General features: G+C 31.2%; 1 protein-coding gene across 1 annotated transcript in view; it reads left to right on the top strand.

Moving 5' to 3' along the window:
- The first annotated feature begins 500 nt into the window (after positions 1 to 500).
- The window catches only part of LOC127723541 (guanine nucleotide-binding protein G(i) subunit alpha), a 39,370-nt gene continuing 19,462 nt past the window's right edge, over positions 501 to 20,408 (top strand). Inside the window, exons 1-3 of the mRNA XM_052230196.1 lie at positions 501 to 804; positions 6,627 to 6,669; positions 8,485 to 8,626. Coding sequence (XP_052086156.1) covers positions 687 to 804; positions 6,627 to 6,669; positions 8,485 to 8,626 — 303 coding nt within the window. The 5' untranslated portion in view covers positions 501 to 686. The remainder of the gene's footprint in view (positions 805 to 6,626; positions 6,670 to 8,484; positions 8,627 to 20,408) is intronic.

Raw genomic sequence — 20,408 nt, 5'->3', positions numbered from 1 at the left:
TGATGTCTTACTTAATTGTATATAATTAAATGGTGTTAAAGATATATTTTCGATTTGACTGTTTTATAATGTTCTTCTTGATATTTTGTCTCTTGAAGTATATGAACTACTAATTTCCGTGTGCAAAAAAATATTGATCCCCCCACTTTGAATTTATAAAAAATTTGAACCCCCCTTTTCCACATAGAGAAAAAAACTTGATCCCCCTGCATTTTGACCAGCCCCCTTCCCAGATAAAAAATGATAAGTCCCTTACCTTTGACCTTCATAATACAGACAATACACCATAACAGAGAAAATAGCCTTTTACAGGTAAATTTGAAATATGTAGATTGTATGAAAAAAAATCGTTTCTTGTCCCTAAGTATTTATTGATGCCAAAATGAAAACAGAGACATGTCTTTGATAAAAGTAACAAAGAATGATGTCAGATAAAAAAATAGTTTTGAGAAATTCCCTTTGATTATGCTAAAAAGCTTATCTCGTTCAAGTCTCGACAAGGTGCCCGTCCACATCCGGGGAGTTTATTCAAAAAGCATCAGACAACCGTTGAAAATGTCAACGATTTACAGGAAGTTTTCTTAAAATTTTAGTGTTACTTATTATTTTTCACACATAATTTTTGTTCATTGGATTTTTTTTTATAATATATGGTGTAAATTTTGGATTAACATTACAAATAAACTATGGGGTGTGCTACTTCTTCCGACGATAAAGCCGCATCGGAAAGATCAAAACAAATTGACAAAACACTTCGTGCAGATGGTGAAAAAGCAGCGAGGGAAGTGAAATTGTTGTTATTAGGTAAGTTATTTTGAAACACAGAAAAGCGGTTAATTGTTGCGAATGACTATTTTGACGAACATTTCATGCATTTCACTCCGTATTTTATGTCTTTAATCGTAAACACATGACGCTACTATACATATATAAATACACATTTATTAACACGATATACCCTTTTCAATGCAGTTATCTTTAAAAAAGATGTGGAAGGTTATTGTCAGTTAACTAGAAGAAGAAAAGATTTCCAAGTGATTGGTTATATTTTCAAATTTGCTTTCGATTTGCTTGACTTGGCAAGTTGGGCTTTCCTCCATACATTACATGTACATGTACCTGAAACTACTATAACACACCTTTATAATGTATTATAGGTACATGTAGTCTCAGTGCATACACTGTATCATGCAGACCAATTTGGAGTTCTTTTTTATTCAATGAGTTACGGTGATGTCAGATCATTAAATGCTGACATTTGATCAGTCAACTCTTACTTTAATGTAATGATTAAAGCAAATGTGACATCAGAAACGTATGTGAAAAATGTGTAAAAAATGAAAACAAGTTGTAAATTTCATGGGTCCGAGTTTGTTGGTAGAGCTGAAATTCAACACCATTTCTGTGGATCACGCTGACTTCCCAAATGTTTGTACAAAATGTAAATGCAGTTATTTATTTCATCAAACTGCCCCCTGGTAGTTTTAAATTTTTTGCTTAAATGTCCTGTGCCCAATGAGGAGGCTTCATTGATTTAAAATTAATTCAGACTGTAATCTACATGTAAGGGCAATGTTTGAAATTTAAACCAATCAATAATTAACACCTTTGGAAGTATCTGGTCAGTGGTCATGTTTTTACAGCAATTACCTGTTTGAAAAATTTATAAATATATATGACCTTGGCTTGAGGCTGAAAATAGAACAATGGAAAAAAATTTACGTGTACAGATTTGGAGGGAAATTATTCAGGATGGCATCTTGTAAATACGAAAGAAACTGTTTCAAACTTTATTAAAACATTAAACAAAACAATAAGCATGATGAAGAGAATTCATTCAACATGTTCAAGAATGATAATTTGAAAAAAAAAATGTACAAGACAAACCTATTGCTGTTTCCAGAAAAAAAATTATTAGTTTTTCAACTTGGAAATAGAGATTACATTTTTTTTTCATAGTGACAATTGCAAATGGGAGAAAAAATATATAAACATAAGAGGACAAATTGACAATACATTACATAACAAATTACACTTAAAGTTAAATGATGCAGAGTATACATGTACATGTACATGCACAGTGTAAGACATTTAATAGGGTTTTCACCAAAGCGAGTCCATGTAAAATTTCTTCTTCTCACTGTCATGACTATCATGGCCAAAAATGATGAGTATCTGAACTTGCCTTCAAAAATCCTTAATGAGAACACTGTGTTACAAATGCAGTAGAGAAATCCAGATTCTTACTGTCATTAAACTTTAAAGTTGGCTCCAAGTTTTGAAAACTCCTGACAAAATGTATATGTAGCAGCAATTTTTCTGGCTTCATTCCCAATGGAAGAAAAGGCAAGTTTGTAGCAAACCAGCTTAGGCCAACCTTAAAAATACTTTTGTTTGCAGTTTCCCGACTGTACCTTCAGACTGAAGGGTCGGTACATGTAGATAGGAAAAATATTTTTATCAGCCAAAAAATTTAAACAAGCAGTCACACAAACCAAGTTTCTTGTTAAGAAAAAAAAACTATTTTAAAACAACAAACACTGAAAACCAACATGAAATGAACAGGCATTGTCAGATAAAAAAACAACTTTTTAACTAAAACTGAAACTTTATTTCAATTTATGACATAAAATATGGTATTATTAAATACTGAAACACTTATAAGGAATGACTAGAACTGTTTAAAAGAAATATATTCACGGACGTGTATGCTTCTTGCCTAGAATGTTTTCATGAGTAGAGTATTTTCATCAGAAAAATGTAGATATTAAAGATGTATAAGACAATGTATTATTTAAAGAGTGTATTTTTAATAAAAAAAAAATCAGCCATTGAATCTTCCTCAATTGGAAAAAAGTGCAACTTAAAAAAGACTGTTTTCATATTTATAATAATATTTAATTATATGCAATAAGATTATATTTTGAAAGATACGTTGATACCAGGCTTAAATGAAAATCAAAGAAAACTTACTAGTTTGGGGTGAAATACATACATGTAGCACCCCATTAAAGTAAATGGTCTGTACTGAAATGTTTTGACTGCATAAAAAAAATTGGCAGCATAACTCCTAAGAACATGCTTTAATTCAATTCACTCAGTGACAGGCCACAAAGTTTGAGATATTTAATATTGTAAGAAAGAGAGTTGCAATGAGTGGGGCAGCCCCCCTTGTCCTAAAGGAGCATACTCATTGCAATCGAAGATAGATTGAATATAGAGAGAGTACATGTATATTTATTTTTCAAGCTTATCATTCATTTTCTCTACATCTTTGTGTATTTTGGGTTGCTTCTCATTGATTTGGCATGGTCTCTATCCATTAACATTTTAAATGAGTTTTATCTCCGTACAGGCATGTTTACAGGTACATGTATCCATATAATCACGGAGGAGTGGTTTCATCTTTGTCTTCTTCACAACGATTTATAGAAAATATGACATACTTCAAACTGCTGTCGAATTGTTTAACCACTGAAATTGGTTCCATAAAGTCAGGCTCAAAAGATTCTGTACCCGATTTGTTTGAGACAGAAAGTTGACAAAGATGAGTTATCATGTGGGTTGTGAATATCTGCTGCATCTTCTTCAATGATATCGTCAAAGACATCATCTATATGCCTGAATCTATAAACAGTTTACTATAAAACTTTTTTGTTTGTTATTTGTCTTAAAATTGACAGAAGTCGACAGCGTAAAGTACTCCTCAATAACTTCATGGATACCTGTAAACAATTTCCATGTGCTTTATCATTAAACGGTAACATGAACGCTTGACGGGAAGGCAAGAAAAACCGAACTTAAAACGTGTAATCGACCTAGACTTAAATCAATTCCAGAAAGGACCTGAATTTCCGGATCTCGGCAATAGAAGTTTTAAAAATATTTTCTTAAATTTTAAAGCAATAAAATTTTCACAGTCAGGCATACTTGCCAACCTCTGACAATGAAAAATCATGTCATGACATAACATGACATGTCAAAAAGCGTGTGAAAACGCGTGATGTAGTTGCAGACTTTTTAATATGAACATTATACAAATTTGTTAATATAAAACAACAATATTCTACTGTAAACTCTTATTGCATTCAATAATGGCCTGATTTTGCTGCTTTCAAAACAACACTACTAGGCAAATATTCAAAATATCTGCCAGTTTGGTTACATTTACATGATAATAAGGCACACAATATATAGTTGAGTTCTGATCTGAAATCAGTGTAAATTTCTTTATAATTGAAAATGCTCTCTCACAGTCAGAATTGTTAATTGGCAAAACTAAAATAGCTTTAACGTTTAAATAGCAAGCTTTGAAAGAATGTCATATACATGTATATATGATGTTTTTTTTTTGCCATTCAAAATGTCATCTATGTCTGCCATTGCGCTTCCCACAAATTATATATGTTGCTATTGTCTGGTCAAAATTCATCAGAAGACAGCTGGTACTCAGAGAACTGATCCAACAGTTTTGTGATATTCCCTTCCCATATGATCTGTGGAAATCTGTTGGCTAGATTTGAAACTGAAAAAGAAAAAATCTTATAATTTAAATACCATTGAATGCTTTATCAAATAGTACATCCTTTCACACATGTTGTTATGATTGCAAATGATTGATAATGTTTGCAGATGATCCAATATGAATATGAAAGTAACATAGGGTGCACAATGCATTGTTCGGCCCTCGATCACTTTCTTTTGTCAATCAGATTGATTTTAACACGGACTCCCAACTTTTTTGGTACGTACACTGTTATCGTTTTCGTTTAGCCCTCGGCTCTTTAGACGACAGTACAGGTCCAGAAAGTGACCACTTTCTGCTTGACATTTTTCCAAAGTGAATTTGAGAGAAAGAAGTAACAAAACCTTAAAACCTACTTACAAACTTACCTGAAGTATAGGGCTTTTGTTCATATCGTAAATATACAAATAACAAATTCTTCGAAATTCTCGGTATTTATCGTCTATTAATGAAAACACCCGTGAATCGCGATCTTACTAACGACCAAAAAATCAAAACAACAAAAAAGCGTGTAAAGTGACGAAAAGCGTGTACACGCCATGTGACAAAATCCTCGCGTGTAAACCGTTGAAAAAGCGTGTATTACACTCGAATATCATGTGAGTTGGCAACTATGCAGTCAGGGGGATTTCAAGGGTCGGTCCGTAAACTGCAAACAAACAATATTTTAATTTAAGCCTTATAGCATGTATAGTTGCCTAAACATGACCATTGATGACAAAGAACCTTGATTTCTGTTTTTTTTCATGTTTTTTCTGATACAGAACAGAAGCTTTGTTTGCCAGACTGGCGAAATTAGATGTCTCATTAGCACTTAATTATATACAATTTGACAACATTATTATCATGATTATAGTCATGATAGTTGACAAACTGTGATCAATGTTTTTGCAAAGAATAAAAGTTATCATCGCTTTGAGACTCCTTAATATATTCAGAAGATAAACATGATGAATTGTGGTTGCAATTTCATTTTGATATAGATGCACAACTTAGATAGTAGGGAGATGTTTTGATTCCAGTTTGTCTGTCCATTGGTCAGCCCAGTATCAAGTTAACGATTTGGTTAAACAGTATATACATGTACTGCAATTTCAGAATTGATTGCGAGGATTTTATTAACGCAAATAATGCAATTTGGTGATTATCGCAATAATAAGAACTCACATTCTGATATCTGATAAATATCTGTATGTAGATTGTCCTGAAATCACAATAATTAATCTCACATTTTTGTCCATTTTTCAAAAATCACAATAATTTCTGAATTTACAATATTTAAAGTTGTGTAAAATGTTCATGATGTCCGGAACTTTAAAAAATACATGTACATGTATAAGCCAAAGTAGAGTTTTGCACAAGTTTTTGTGTTTCACTGAATATGAAAATGTGTGAGTGGAGCATGGTGTTTTTAAGGAAACATCTTGATTTATTTTCGGAAAATGGGCTACGAAGAAGTCAATATTGCTAACAGTTTGATACAGGCAGTTTGTGCCTTTAGCCACTAGCCCTATTCCCAAGTCTTAATAAAAATTGAATAGGGCTAGTGAAAATGTAGTGAAACTTTGTTTACTTATGTAGGAAAAATGTTACAATTTCTGATTTTGGGCAAGTACATGAAGCTGGAAAAGTTTTTGGCACAGACTGTACAGGTCATATATTTTTTGCTGAACATTTATATATAATTATTGACTATCATGACTTGTCATAAAAAAGGCAAATTTAGATCTCTATATATATACTAAAGGCAAAATTGTACATAGTCATAAGACTCAAATTGATTTTGTTTATTTTTTTCGGATCTAAAAGCTTTAGGAAAACCTTGGCTGCAACCTTCAGTCCAAAATTAAAGCTGCCTGTTTTGATATCAAATCTGTAGACGTCAACAAAAATTTGGATCTTGGATTGGGGCCAAAGTAAATTATGCTAAAAACTGTTATGGAAACATTGGACCAAACTAACCTTACAACACAAATCATGCAAAATTAGGGGTCATAATTTGGTAGAAGAAGTCAAACACATCTGAACTCTATCTGTTAGAAGAATGAAACAGCAAATATTCCCATCAGACTTGACATGTATATATTTATTTATTTTATAGGTGCTGGTGAATCTGGAAAGAGTACAATAGTTAAACAAATGAAGTGAGTTTATTATTAGTGTAAACATAGAAGACATGTGATGAACACAGATTTAGTTACTTAAGAAATGTTCAGTTTATGTAATTTTTAATTGCAGTAAATCATTCCTTCCTTTCAAAGAACTCCTGAATTATCTGCCATAAGCATGATTAGTTATGTCTAAGACCAAAATTTTATGGATTCATGTATAAATGATATCATCATCATGTGTGATCTACAAATGTATGAACATGTACAACATGTACAAATTAAGTTCTTCAGTCTTTCTCAGAATTTTCCCCATTAGCATAATAAGTCCAGTTTCAAAAAGACCACATCATGTTTATAAGGTTCCAATAACTTCAATTTGTAAATAGTTATTGTAGATTTATAATGTATTCCTTAATGAGAATAAGCATAATGGGATAAAGCTTGTACAATATACATTTCACAAACTTCCATTAATAATAGATTTGATAGTATATGTAAGTTGAATTTCCTGTTATTTTAAGTGACCTTGAAGTCATTAGTCAACACACAATATGATCAAAATATTTTATACCAATCAACTTTAATGTGCAGATGTATAATTTATTTGTACATGTGTAATTTTTATTTGTAAAAGTAGAATGAGATGTGGTATGATTGCAGATGAGACAACTCTCCAACAGATTTGAAATGAAGCATATGCATATTTATTATTTTAGCATAGTATAGGTCACTGAACAGTCTTCAACAATGAGCAGAACCCATACCATAATATATTCTGCTACAAACTATAACTTAGAATTGTGAATTCATTATTTTTCTATTTAATTTTATTTCCTGGAAAATTTACTGTGACAAGATGGTCTCACAGTCTTGTACATCTTTAAATTCACTTGTAACAGATTTAACACTGTTTAAAGTGGATTTTAGGTCTGACTCAAATGGGTCGAATTTTGATGAAAAAGTTGTGAAACAATTCCCAGAATAAGAATATAAAAGAATGGACCATTTTATAAAAAAGTCAATCCAGTGCTGAAATATATACTGTGATACTGTACATGTGCATGCTGTGTGCATATATCATTAATATAAAATGTTAATATTATACAATTATTGACTTTTGATGAGGTTGTTATCAACTGATATCAAAAGTCAACAATTGTTTTATTAAATTTTTTATCTATCTCCAATTTTCTAGTATCTGTTCAAGATATTACATAACTACTTTATACTAAATATATTATCTGCTTTGGCAGTTGCTAACTTTAATAAGAAATGAATAAGTTGAAATATTCAATCAAATTCACTAATAAGAGAAACTGACATGACACACAGTGATGACTGATAAACACCGAAAAAAGAGGATAATGAGGAAATTTTATAATCATATAATAAAATAGGGTATTCATTATTGATAAACATGTATGCATGAAATTTGAGGTGTACCTTTTTCCACAATATTGTATTTTGTTTGGTCAATTTGAATCGGACATAGTTTGAAGTCCACAAACTGTAGTAAGGCCACCCTTAATTAACAATTCTTTGTTTAATGTTGGAATTGCCTACCCATGCATTGTCATGATTGTACGGTTGGTTAGGTAGGTAGGGAATTTTTTTTTTTTTACCAACAACATGAGTCACATGTTTTAGACAAGAAAATGACGTTAGAGCACGAAAAAAACTTTGAAAAAAATTTGAAGCGATTTGTGTCATAAACTTTTTTGGATAGGCTGCTTTTTAGGTGGGTACTCCCAGGTTAGGCAGGCAACATCAAACAATCTTAAATTTTATATTTGGCCTAACATAAGTAACAAACATGTCACTTACACAAACACTTATCATCAATTACAGAATTATTCATGAAAAGGGTTATTCCCAAGAAGAATGTTTACAGTATAAACCAGTGGTCTACAGTAACACTATCCAGTCAATGATGGCCATTATTAGAGCGATGGGACAACTGAAAATTGATTTTGGTCACCCAGATAGAGCTGTAAGTCTATACCATGTATACTGTTCTACAGTACAGAACATCTTATGGATATTTATCATGTATTTGGTACTCAGTACTGTCCATGTTGATATTTATTTTAGGACACTCAAGACTGTTAATTGTTTATAACAACACAACAGTGTATTAAATCAAAACATTTTACTGTATAAAGAGATGGTGGTATCCATATGGAAAATGAAGAGTCCAAGCTTAAGCCATATGTATTATTTGTTATTTTTACCACAGGCAGATCCACTGAAAATTTGTGATGTGTGATCGATGGTATTGATCATTGATGTGTGATCCTTATCAGTTTCTAGACAAAATACTTTTTCTATTTTTGTGTGTCCAAAAACCAATTATGAAAGTATAACCCTTAAATATCTGGCACAGTAGACTGCTATTGATTAAGGTGTTGATGTTTGGTTTCACCAAAATTATAACATGCAATAATTGCAAAAAGTGCAAAAAAATAACATTGTCTATTGGTGAAATTTTGTTGAGACTATAAAAAGTCAAAAAGAAAAGAAAAGTAAACATTATCATGCCACATCCTCTTTTTTTTCCTGCATTTCCTGCATCCCCTGCATCATTAGCTGGTTTATTAATTTTCCTGTTTGCTAATAGTTTGAAATTTTACAACACTCATTTTAAGAAAAGTTTTTCATCAAACCTTTTTGGCTTCTATGGACAATGATTGGAGGGAAGGGTTTATATTTGATCTGCAGTTTGATAATGCTGAGTTGTATCATGTAAGCAATGTTTATACGACCGCAAAAAAATTTTGCTGTTGTATATTGGTATGACGTTGGCCTCGTCGTCGTCTGAAGCAGGGATGGGGTAATCGTAATCTGTAATCGTAATCGATTGTAATTGATTACATTTTTTCAAGGTATCGACAGTAATCTGTAATCGACAACATTTTCGATTACATGTAATCGTAATTTAATCGATTACAGCAAAAATTATGATGTAATCATCGATTACTTTTCGATTACATTTCGATTACTTTAGTAATATAGTTTGAAATAAAACCTAGTTTAAATGAAAATAGACAACTGCATGTATTCATCAGTTTAAAGTACTGATAAAATAAAATGTATCAATATTACTTTAGAGTTTATCAAATACCTTATTTAGATCTGTTGTCTCAAGCTGCATTATGATAAACCAGATCTCCTAGGCTAACAAATTTTACTTTATTTCCAGCTTTTGAAATAAATGACTTCCAATGCTTGTCAATAGTTTGAGATATTTTTTTATTAAACACAAAAATGTTAAAAATAAGAAAATAGATTCAAAATAGGAAAATACATAAATGCACTTGTAGTCCTAAGTCAAGTTCTGTACTATACTAAAGAAGAATGCTTTTATATATGTAATAACATTTTTTAAAGCTTAGTTTTCAATTATATTTAGAACTTTAGCTTAGAGTAGATAAACTGTTGATTCGTCATAGTGTTATGACATCAAAATTAGGAAAGAATACAAAACATTTTTACAATGAACCAATGCATTGACATTTTTGTTCAGTAATAGATACATGTATCCCATTGTGTCACTGAAATGTAAATTGTTTATGATTTTGAAAAGAGAACAAAGAATTCTCAAAAACCTTCTTGTTTTTATAATTACTAATCAGATGATCAAAGACCTCTAATCAATGAGATACAGACTATGTTTTGATTTCAATTATGTTTAATTAAATGAGAGATTTAATACATGTTGTTGCCCTTAGGTTATAAATTGTTCTCCATTGGCAATTTTATAACCTGTAATTAGGGGGATTATCCAAACAAAAGGATAAATTCATTCATGTAACTATAAATTATAAATTTCCATCTTTTAAAATCAGTTAAACTAACTCTTCTTCATTTTTATATATCTTTTTTTCATAGGAAACCTCTCATCCTCATTATATTCAAATATACCATCCTGTTAAATAAGAGTAAATATCAAAATTAAGTCAGTATGACAGCAAAAATTTGCAAACTATGGAGAAAATGACCTACAATATAAGGAAGCAATTGATACAATTGTCGATTTCATTTCAAGAATGTTCTCATGTTTATCATCGCTCACTCAAGAATATTTATATAGTTTAGATCCTCTCTAAGAGTGTCTATCTAGAAAACGATTTGAAAACATTTGAAAACAATGCTTTAAAAGCTGTTTTTGTAAAGTTCCAAATTACCACTCTAAATAAGTTGTGTTTAAACATTCTTCAATATTTTTTAGCATGTAATTGATAATAATCGAAAAGTAATGTAATTACTTTTCATAAAGTAATCGATTGCAATCGATTACATACAAAATTCAGAGTAATCGATTATTAATCGATTGCACAAAAATCCTTCATGTAATCGATTATTAATCGATTACATTTGTCAGTAATCATGCCCATCCCTGGTCTGAAGACACATTGGTAATCGCACTCTTACTTTAGTTTAAGTGAATGGATCTCTATGTAATTTTACCATAAGGTTCAATACCACAAAAGGAAGGTTGAGATTGATTTTGGGGGTTATGGTACCAACAGTTAAGGAATTAGGGGCCAAAAATAAGCATTTTTATAACTTCCAGACATAACTTGTGTGTTAGTGTATGGATCTCTCTGACATTCTTTTACAAGGTTCCATATCTCAAAGGGAATGCTGGGATTGATTTTGGGGGGTAATTGCCTCCAAATTTTAGGAATTAGGGACAAAAAACAAGCATTTTTCAAGTTTCATGACAATAACTTGTGTGTAAGTGTATGGATCTTTCTGAAATTGTACTACAAGGTTCCATATCACAAAGAGAAAGCTGGAATTGAGTTTGGGGGTAATTGCCCTAAAAGTTTAGGAATAAGGGGCCAAAAAGGGACCAAAAATAAGCATTTTTCTAGTTTCCAGACAATAACTTGTGTTCGAGTGAATGGATCTCTCTGAAATTATACTGCAAGGTACCATACCACAAAGGGAAGGCTGGGATTGATTTTTGGGGTAATTGCGTCAAAATTTTAGGAATTAGGGGCAAAAAAGGAGCAAAAAACAGCATTTTTCTAGTTTCATGACAATAAATTGTGTGTAAGTGTATGGGTCTTTATGAAATTGTACTACAAGGTTCCATATCACAAAGAGAAAGCTGGGTTTGAGTTTGGGGGTAATTGCTCTAAACGTTTAGGAATTTGGGGACAAAAAATGGCCAAAAAACAAGCATTTTTCTAGTTTCCAGACAATAACTTGTGTTCAAGTGTATGGATCTCTCTGAAATTGTACTGCAAGGTACCATACCATAAAGGGATGGCTGGGATTGAGTTTGGGGGTGATGAATCATAAGGGGGTTCAAAAAATTGGGGGGGGGGATTTTTTTTTCCTTTTTTTTCTTTAAAATTTTCCATTTTAAATTGGTTATTTCTGATTTATATATAAAAGCAAATAATAATGATATGGTTTGAATAGGTAAATTAAAATTTTTTAGTTCTTAGACCACATTCATTCTGTGTCAGAAACCTATGCTGTATCAAATATTTAATCACAATCCAAATTCAGTGCTGTATCAAGCTTGAATGTTGTGTCCATACTTGCCCCAACTGTTCAGGGTTCGACCTCTGCGGTTGTATCAAGCTGAGCCCAGCGGAGCATTTTATTACATCTGCTGTTAAACCACTTCATGTTTTCTTAATTGTTTGAAATTTAAAACACTCATTATACAATGTTATACAAGGGAAAATTTTCATCAAATATAGGAATCAATTGCTTTCAGCAATGCAGGTCTAGACCCAGTATTAGTCTTGTTATATTAAGTATGTGGATGCATTATGAATGTTATGTGCATATTTAGGTTGAGAAATTGAATATAAAGGGACACGAGAAGCCACATTCCTTGAATATTTTTTAACCTGAATTTTTCATATTTCAAAGGGTCAGCCTATTTGAGGTTTAATGTCAAAAATTTTCCTTTTCCTTAATCATTGTACATTTTTATATGTTTATTGAATTAACGATTCGAAGCTCACAGTTTCTTAATACCTCATATGAAGAATTCTATGACAGATTCAGCGAAAAATTGTGTATTCCATTTTATGATTTTTCCATTATCATCTTACATTCTGATGTGTCATTAACTAATGGCTGTAGGGCACCTGCTGTCACTTCATTATTATATGACACCTCCATCTTACCTGATTGAGCTGGATTGTATAGCATCATGTAGAGATCTTTACTTTGGTTCTACAAATATTTGTTCGTCATCTGTATACTGAAAGGAAGTATATTATGTAGAAATTGAAGACACTTTGATTTTTTACAAGAATGGCATGAACCTTTAGTAATTTAACAAACTAAATGTACATGTACATGTATATGAATGATTATTAACAAGTATAGCTATATTTGTATATGAACCATACACCAGATGATCATGCTAACTAATGGTGTATTATTTATGATGAGGATGAACATGATGAAAAGGAAAATTGTCTTTTAGGAGACAGCATGCTTTATTTATGTACATGTAGAAAGTAATAAAATTGGTATAAGTTTGTCAGATTAAGGATTGTCACAATAGGAAAATCATTAGCTGGCTTTATCAACTAATCTTTTATTTCTCTATCCTAAAACTGAATGCTTTATATATAAATCAATAGCGCTATGATATACACACACATCATTTTAAAAGCAATTAGTTTGACAACTTTTGTTAAGTAATTCATAGCTGTTGGGAATTCTATATATCGATTGTTGAAAGTGAACCTTAAGTTCATTATGATAAAAAAAAAAAAAAAATGTATTTATATATATATATGTATAAAAAATATTAAAATACTAATTAAAATTTGGCTGAATTGATACCAGATCTGTCTGTAAAAAAAATCCCTGAAGACAAACTTGCACATGGTTTTTTGTACTGAATCAGATTCAGTCTAGATTGTATTCTTCCTTATGAGGAGTCATATACTAAAACTCATTTTGCCTCATGATTATAAATTTTGTCCATGAGCAAGAAGGAGAAGGACTTGTACTTTACCAAATCACCAATTTGCATGTCAATAAAAGCATCTTCTTTTAAAATGTCATGTATGACAAGTTTCTGTGGAAGACTGTCTAAATACCACATTAACATGTAGCTTCAAAATTTTGCAAGCAATTGACATAGAAATGTAGTGCTTCACTACTTGGAACATGTAGATTAATAAAAAAGGCTGACTATTTACCAAACTTTAATGAATTCATCATGGTTTTGATCTTAAACATCACAGCAAATGGATAAAGTCATTCTCTTTTAAAATCAGCTTTAGCTTATTAATGTCTAATCTTTGACTGTTAGGAAAGTCTCTGTCTTAATTGTCATGATCAATGTTGTTTTAGTACAGTGGAATACTCATACATATAATATGGGAATGCATGGTAATCAATGGTCCTTTAATGCCTTGAAGTTAAAGTTAGATCACTTGGGAATAAAGAATAGTGGTGTATTGTCGAGACTGTGATAAACAGTACAACAGATCACAGCAAACACCAACACATGACTGCTGAAAAAAACCCAGAAACTACAAGGAACAAAACATGGTCAAGATAGCCTGCCTTGGTAATGGCGCTAAATTTTGTGGAGTTAAAACAAGTTTTTTAAGTACCAAAACCTCCCTCTTTTTGTGGAATTGTACATGATTGCAAACTAATTCATGTCCTTTTACCATGTTTACTAGACACTGAGGTTCATATTTTAGTACATGTACATGATCAATTCCAGAGTGAATCAAATAAATCTTTGTTTTTTCTCTCAACTATTGAGGCAGATATTTTACCTGTATGTTACATCTGCAGGAAGACATCTGTTACCTTATCTTGACACATTATTCCCAGTGTCTCTAAGCAAACCAGTTTTACTGAGGCTCTTCTACTGAAGGCTTTATGTTTATTGAACACGATGTAGAAGCAGCATATATATCCTTATATATTATATTAATTTTGTGTGGTTTGACTTTGCCTCTAGCATTTGAGGTCAGCATGTTACCAAATAAAACACAACTAAGACATTTTTGTGTCTGTAAATCTTGGAGTACTGTTAATTCAGAAATTATTGCGTGCATTTATTATTGCGATTTTTGAAGAATGGATATAAATGCGAGATTAATTATTGCGATTTTAGGAAAAGCTGCATACAGATATATGCATCAGATATCAGAATGCGAGATCTTATAATTGCGATACTAACACAGTCGCATTATTCGCATTAATAAAAACCTTGCAATAATTTCTGAATTTACAGTAACTGTTTGGTCAGCGGGAATTTCCTGGTCGACTATGAGATGAAACAACAGTCATTCAGTAGGAAAATGTATGTATCATGTTACAAGCAACCATGTCAATGGTGTGAAGATTTCTTTGGAAACTTACAAAACAGTTATGATCATACATTATACTGTGAAAACATTTGAAAAACTACATTAATTGTTCAACATCAGTTATATCTCAGAATATATATATGTATTTGTAAGTCATGAGAGAACATTATATTTATTTTGCTTGAAATAGACAAGATCATTTCACTTGATCATGAATTCTAAGGGATTATGATAAATATACCACTTTGAGACCAATTCATTAAATTATCTACATCATAAATTATTCAGTAAAAGCAATCAACATGGCCAAAAATAGATATAATTATTGAAGAATTTCCACTGCTTTACATGGTTCTTATGATCTTCCATTCAAAGATTATTAGAATGAAATGCCTGCAAGTGTCATGTACCGGTATACCAGTAGTACTACACCTGATTAAGAGTACAAAACTGTCTTTTTTTTAGAATGTAGATAGAAGTATCATTATTACACCACAAATGTGCATATATATATAGTTATTGAAAGATAATATCTATCATGTCTATATGATATACACAAGAATTCAGATTATTTTTTCATCTTTTCCAACATAGGAATAAGAATGTAGTACGTGGCCATGGTGGCAACACAATTCTTGCTACAGTACAGTAGAATTGAAAATGTGAGAAACCTTCCATATTTTAAACCATTAACTGACTCCTTTTTATTTGTTTTAAATGTAACAAAATAATAAGCTCATTGTGACTAACAAGATAAAGGAAACAAAGAGAACTTACACTTTTAAATTTAAAATTTTTTTTAAACTTGTTAAATGGGAAAAGTAGGACAAGATTTCTTATACTTTGGATTTTGATAGGTGATTTTTGAGAGTTAAAACTTAAAAGGCCATGCATGATTATTTGTTCATATACCTTTTTTCATTATCAAACAGGAAGATAGATAAAGGAAAGTCAAGTGGTATATGTATGCAACCTTATTACATGTATTATCAATTATTGAAAGTTTGAACCTTGAAATTTTTAAGAAAAACATAGTTGTTAGGGAAGATTTTTGTTCATACTCCAGTTGTATTTACACTTCAGATGAAAATTCTTATGTAGCCGTTTTCATTAATGATGTTGCATAAAATTTGAAATCATCATGTCCATAATTTAATTGAGATTAAAACATAAACTACAGTAGTGAATGTGGAATGGTAACTAAAACTGTGTCCATCTCATCTATTCTCTTCATGCCAGACAGTATTTAAGGCTCAGGCTAAAAACTAAAACTCAGTCTACACCAAAATCCATTCAACTACTACATTGCAGTCCGAAGACCAATATTCCGATATTTTTCTTACTTGTCGAAACAAAATTTTGCAAATACATTGTACTTACTACATGTACTAGTCCGAATAAAGTTTTACTAATCTGGGGCATCAGACTAGTGGCTACGGTGCAGACTGAAAACTTTGTTACTGTTGCTTAACTCATCAGTTAAAAAGATATGATACAAATACTTCATGCATGGTTTATCTCACAAAGTGATACCATTTAATACCCCAATATTACTACATGTATATATACATGTATGGACAGACTTGGAATGGAAAACTCCGATAGAGTGCAATTGTAGCATGTAGGCTAGATTTACAAATGCTTCAGTGCAATAATTTTGAGGAAACAATGAGTCAACAATTTTGTCTATTTAAGCAATCTACACTAAGTATACATCATGTACATGTACATAGAACATGTAAAAAAAGGAATGGGGCAGGGCCCAGAAGAATCGGAAGAATTTCATAATTTGGAACAATCCCCTTGTATCATGTTCAGTAAATAATCATTTGATGAGTTCAAATAGTGCAGTAAAAATCAAACAAATAGACAATTCAATTAAATTGATATATTGCAGAAAAACAAAAAACAAAAACTGAATAAAAACAATAAAATTATACCAATTTGAAAATTGATTTCTTCTGATTTTAGCTTGAAATTCCCAGGGGATGAATTTTATGACTGATTTGTAGCAAATGTCAACTTCTGTCATTTTCTGTAAACGAAAATCATCATTATAATATAAAATGGTGTTGAGCTATTAACATGATTAATGAGTAGTTTTCAATTGTGAAGTTGTATATATAATTAGAGGTGTGTATGTACATGCAGATTTTTATCAAATAAATTGGATTTTTAAAAAGTGTTTGTAGGCAGTTCATGTTACTAATACAATAAAATAAACGACATGTATTTCAGATCATTAGTACAAATTTACAAAACCTGTGGTTTACACTATGGCCAGAAATCATGACAATATATATATAAAATTGGCAGTTGTAACCATTTATGCCTGAGGTAATTGTATGTCACTAAACAAAATTCATTCACGCTTACTTTTTCAGTTACCACTTCATTAAAAGAACATAATATGTCAGGTATAGATGAACCTTGTCCTTGAACTTGAAGAGACAGGTGTGGCTGGATAATGACCTTATATATTTACTCTTTTTTTTCATGACTGTAGTCATTTACCTCTTTTTACATTCTTTACACCCTGTATAGCCCTACACATGTAGCTGTATGGAGAGAACATGTACAATGTACATATAATTAAAAAATTATCATGTGGTAGGCCTTATTTATCAAATAATTGGACAAACATGACAAATGTATGAAGCTGGAAAACTATGTAATCCATAATAGTTTTTCTGTTTTATATTTCTTTCCAAGAGTATTTTGTGATTAGGTCATTATTTTGTCTTCTTGATGATGTATACATACATGTTAATCATTTATGATTTTATCTAATTTGAATAAACAAATGTATAACAAATTTTAGGACAAGCAATAGACTATTTTCATATTACCGACTTTTGACTCCGGATTATATAATTTGTCAACTGGTTACCTTGGACATCATGGTACCAAGTCAGGTAAGAGCAAGCTAAAGAAGTAAAACCAAGCGTTCAATCGGTACAATTTTGGGGGAAAATTACCTGCTTAACATTTTTTTTTCACTACAAAATCATCAGAAAACAATAAACTTTCCCCTCAAATTACACCGATTATATGTTTGATTTTACTTATTTTGGTTGCTCTTACTTGACCGAGTACCATGATGTCCAAGGTAACCAGTCGACAAATTATATAATCCGGAGTCAAAAGTCGGTAATATGAAAATAGTCTATTAGTACATGTTAACATCATTAGAAAATGAATCCACTTCATGCAAAATTATAAAGTAATTTAAACTTGTAAAAATTCTGTTCCAGTGATACCAAGTGGATTCCGAACAGAAATGACTCCACACAGGACAAATACATCGATCCATGCACTGTACATGCTGTAAGATTGTACTATATCAAGAAAATTCAAAACTGATGAGATTACAAATTCTAGTACAGTTATATATAGCTACTGAACATAACGTGGTCCCAATCTGTATGAGTTTACATATATGTTACACAGGAAACTTTACACGATTCTTTGTAATATTTGTATTCAGTAACTCTGCAACTACAAATATTTCTGTTCCTTGACTATTACTATTTCAACAATTATGGAACCTGTTTCAGATTTTAATTGAAGTTTTGTGATAAAGCCTGTCTTAAAAACGGTATAACTGTAACAGTTTAAATATGTTAAAAATCTTTGGTACAAATGTTACTATGTTTGGAGTTCCTCCCCAAGTTGAAAATTATTATTTCTCTACTCCATGTTTTACAAAACCACACATGACATTTAATCTTATCAAACAGAAATTTTCATAATTAAAAGAACAGTTTAGTGATATATATGTTTTCAAAATGTGGTGCTGTTGTTCTGAGTGTTCATTTGTCAAGAATTTTTTTTTGGGATCAATGAAAAAAAAAAAGATGTGGTATGATTGCCACTGAGACAAAAAATATTCATAAAGACAAAAAGAACAAAGATGTAAACAATTGTTCTGTTCCTTTAACATTTATTATAATAAGCAGCTTCTGCCAAAAATTAAAACCCTATGAAACACCTCTTAACCCCTTCGCCCAATCCCGTCTGTAGTCGTGATGGCGACCACCATTGATGGCCTGTATGACCCTCCATACTTTTTTAAAACTGCCCCAGCTGAACTGTCTTGACATCAGGGACTTCAACCATGCAATTAATGGTCCATAAACTCTTGTCAGATGTGTGTTAAAGAAAATATGGCAACTTTAATGGCCTTTATAGAGTTCAAAATCGGAAAAACATGAAAAGTAGCCAAAATAAGGTGGGTGGGGAGCCTTTTGAAGGCCACTACGTTACTGGTATGGGCTGTAGGTATTAACTAAAAAAAATCTGGTCTGTAAAATCTAGGTCACCATTTTGTCAGAAATCTGTAAAAGTGGACATTTAGGCACATTTACTTCAGTCAGAATGGATGGACTGCTGTAACTATAAGGTAATACTTGAATGACAAAGAAACACAGTTTGGTCATTTTCACCTCTCAAGGTCGTATTAAAATTGAAAAACACTGAAAATCACCATTTTTCAGTAGGGGTGAGTTCAAACCCACCAGAAAATATACCACTTATCACAGCAATTGTTTGAGTTATCTTCCAATCTTCTGTGAAAGTGGTGGATTTTCTTATTTGTCAGTTTTATTACTACTGACAATCTATGTGTTAAATTTGTTTTAAATTGATATCTAAAAAGAGCCCTAATTAGGTAATATAGAAACCTGCATGAGGTTTAACATGTTTAATCAACCAGGTTTTCACCGATTCTTTATAATTTGGGTTAACAATCAAAAGAAAAAATGATAAGACTAAACAGGCAACTAAGTCTGAATTCTGTAGAATATCTTGGCCCTTACTTCAGATTATACTACAATGTATACATAATTAAGTACTCTGAACTGTTAGAATGTCTCTGGTTTAGAAATCCACATGCTTGTAAGATTGTGTTTTTCTCAAACTTTGTGCTGGTTGTTAATAGTAGCTATAGATATGGAAGAGCCTTGGCCATTGTAATTTGTGAGTAGAACACAAATAAATGCTAATTAATTTTTATATAGAATTTAAGTTTTAAAACCGGTATCTCTTTTGAATGAAAACACACTATCCTAAGATCCATTCATACGTAAGGAATGGATATTTGAACCTGGACCTGAATTTACGTAATTTCCCATTGAGTTCCTGTATGTTCATATGACATAGTAATATAAAAGGCTTTTCCTTCCTTATGAATGTAAATATTAATAACACGAAATGATTATAATAGATGGAACGGATTAGAAATTTAAACCTCTGTTTGTGATTGTTTGTATCAAATTCTTTCTGGTATTAGGAGTGTAAAAACTTAATCTGTTTGTTAATGTGTTCTAAATAAATATGAGGACTATTTGCTTATACTTTTAAAAAAGACTCTAGAGCTATATTTACAATATAAATACATGATAAAATTTACTTTGATGTTATATCAGAGGAAAGAAAGGAAATAAAGAATATTCA

Source organism: Mytilus californianus, unplaced genomic scaffold (genome assembly GCF_021869535.1).
Source record: "Mytilus californianus isolate M0D057914Y unplaced genomic scaffold, xbMytCali1.0.p SCAF_1, whole genome shotgun sequence".
Taxonomy (NCBI): domain Eukaryota; kingdom Metazoa; phylum Mollusca; class Bivalvia; order Mytilida; family Mytilidae; genus Mytilus; species Mytilus californianus.
The sequence above is the reverse complement of the archived record's forward strand: the minus strand, read 5'-3'. Positions and strand labels throughout refer to the sequence as shown.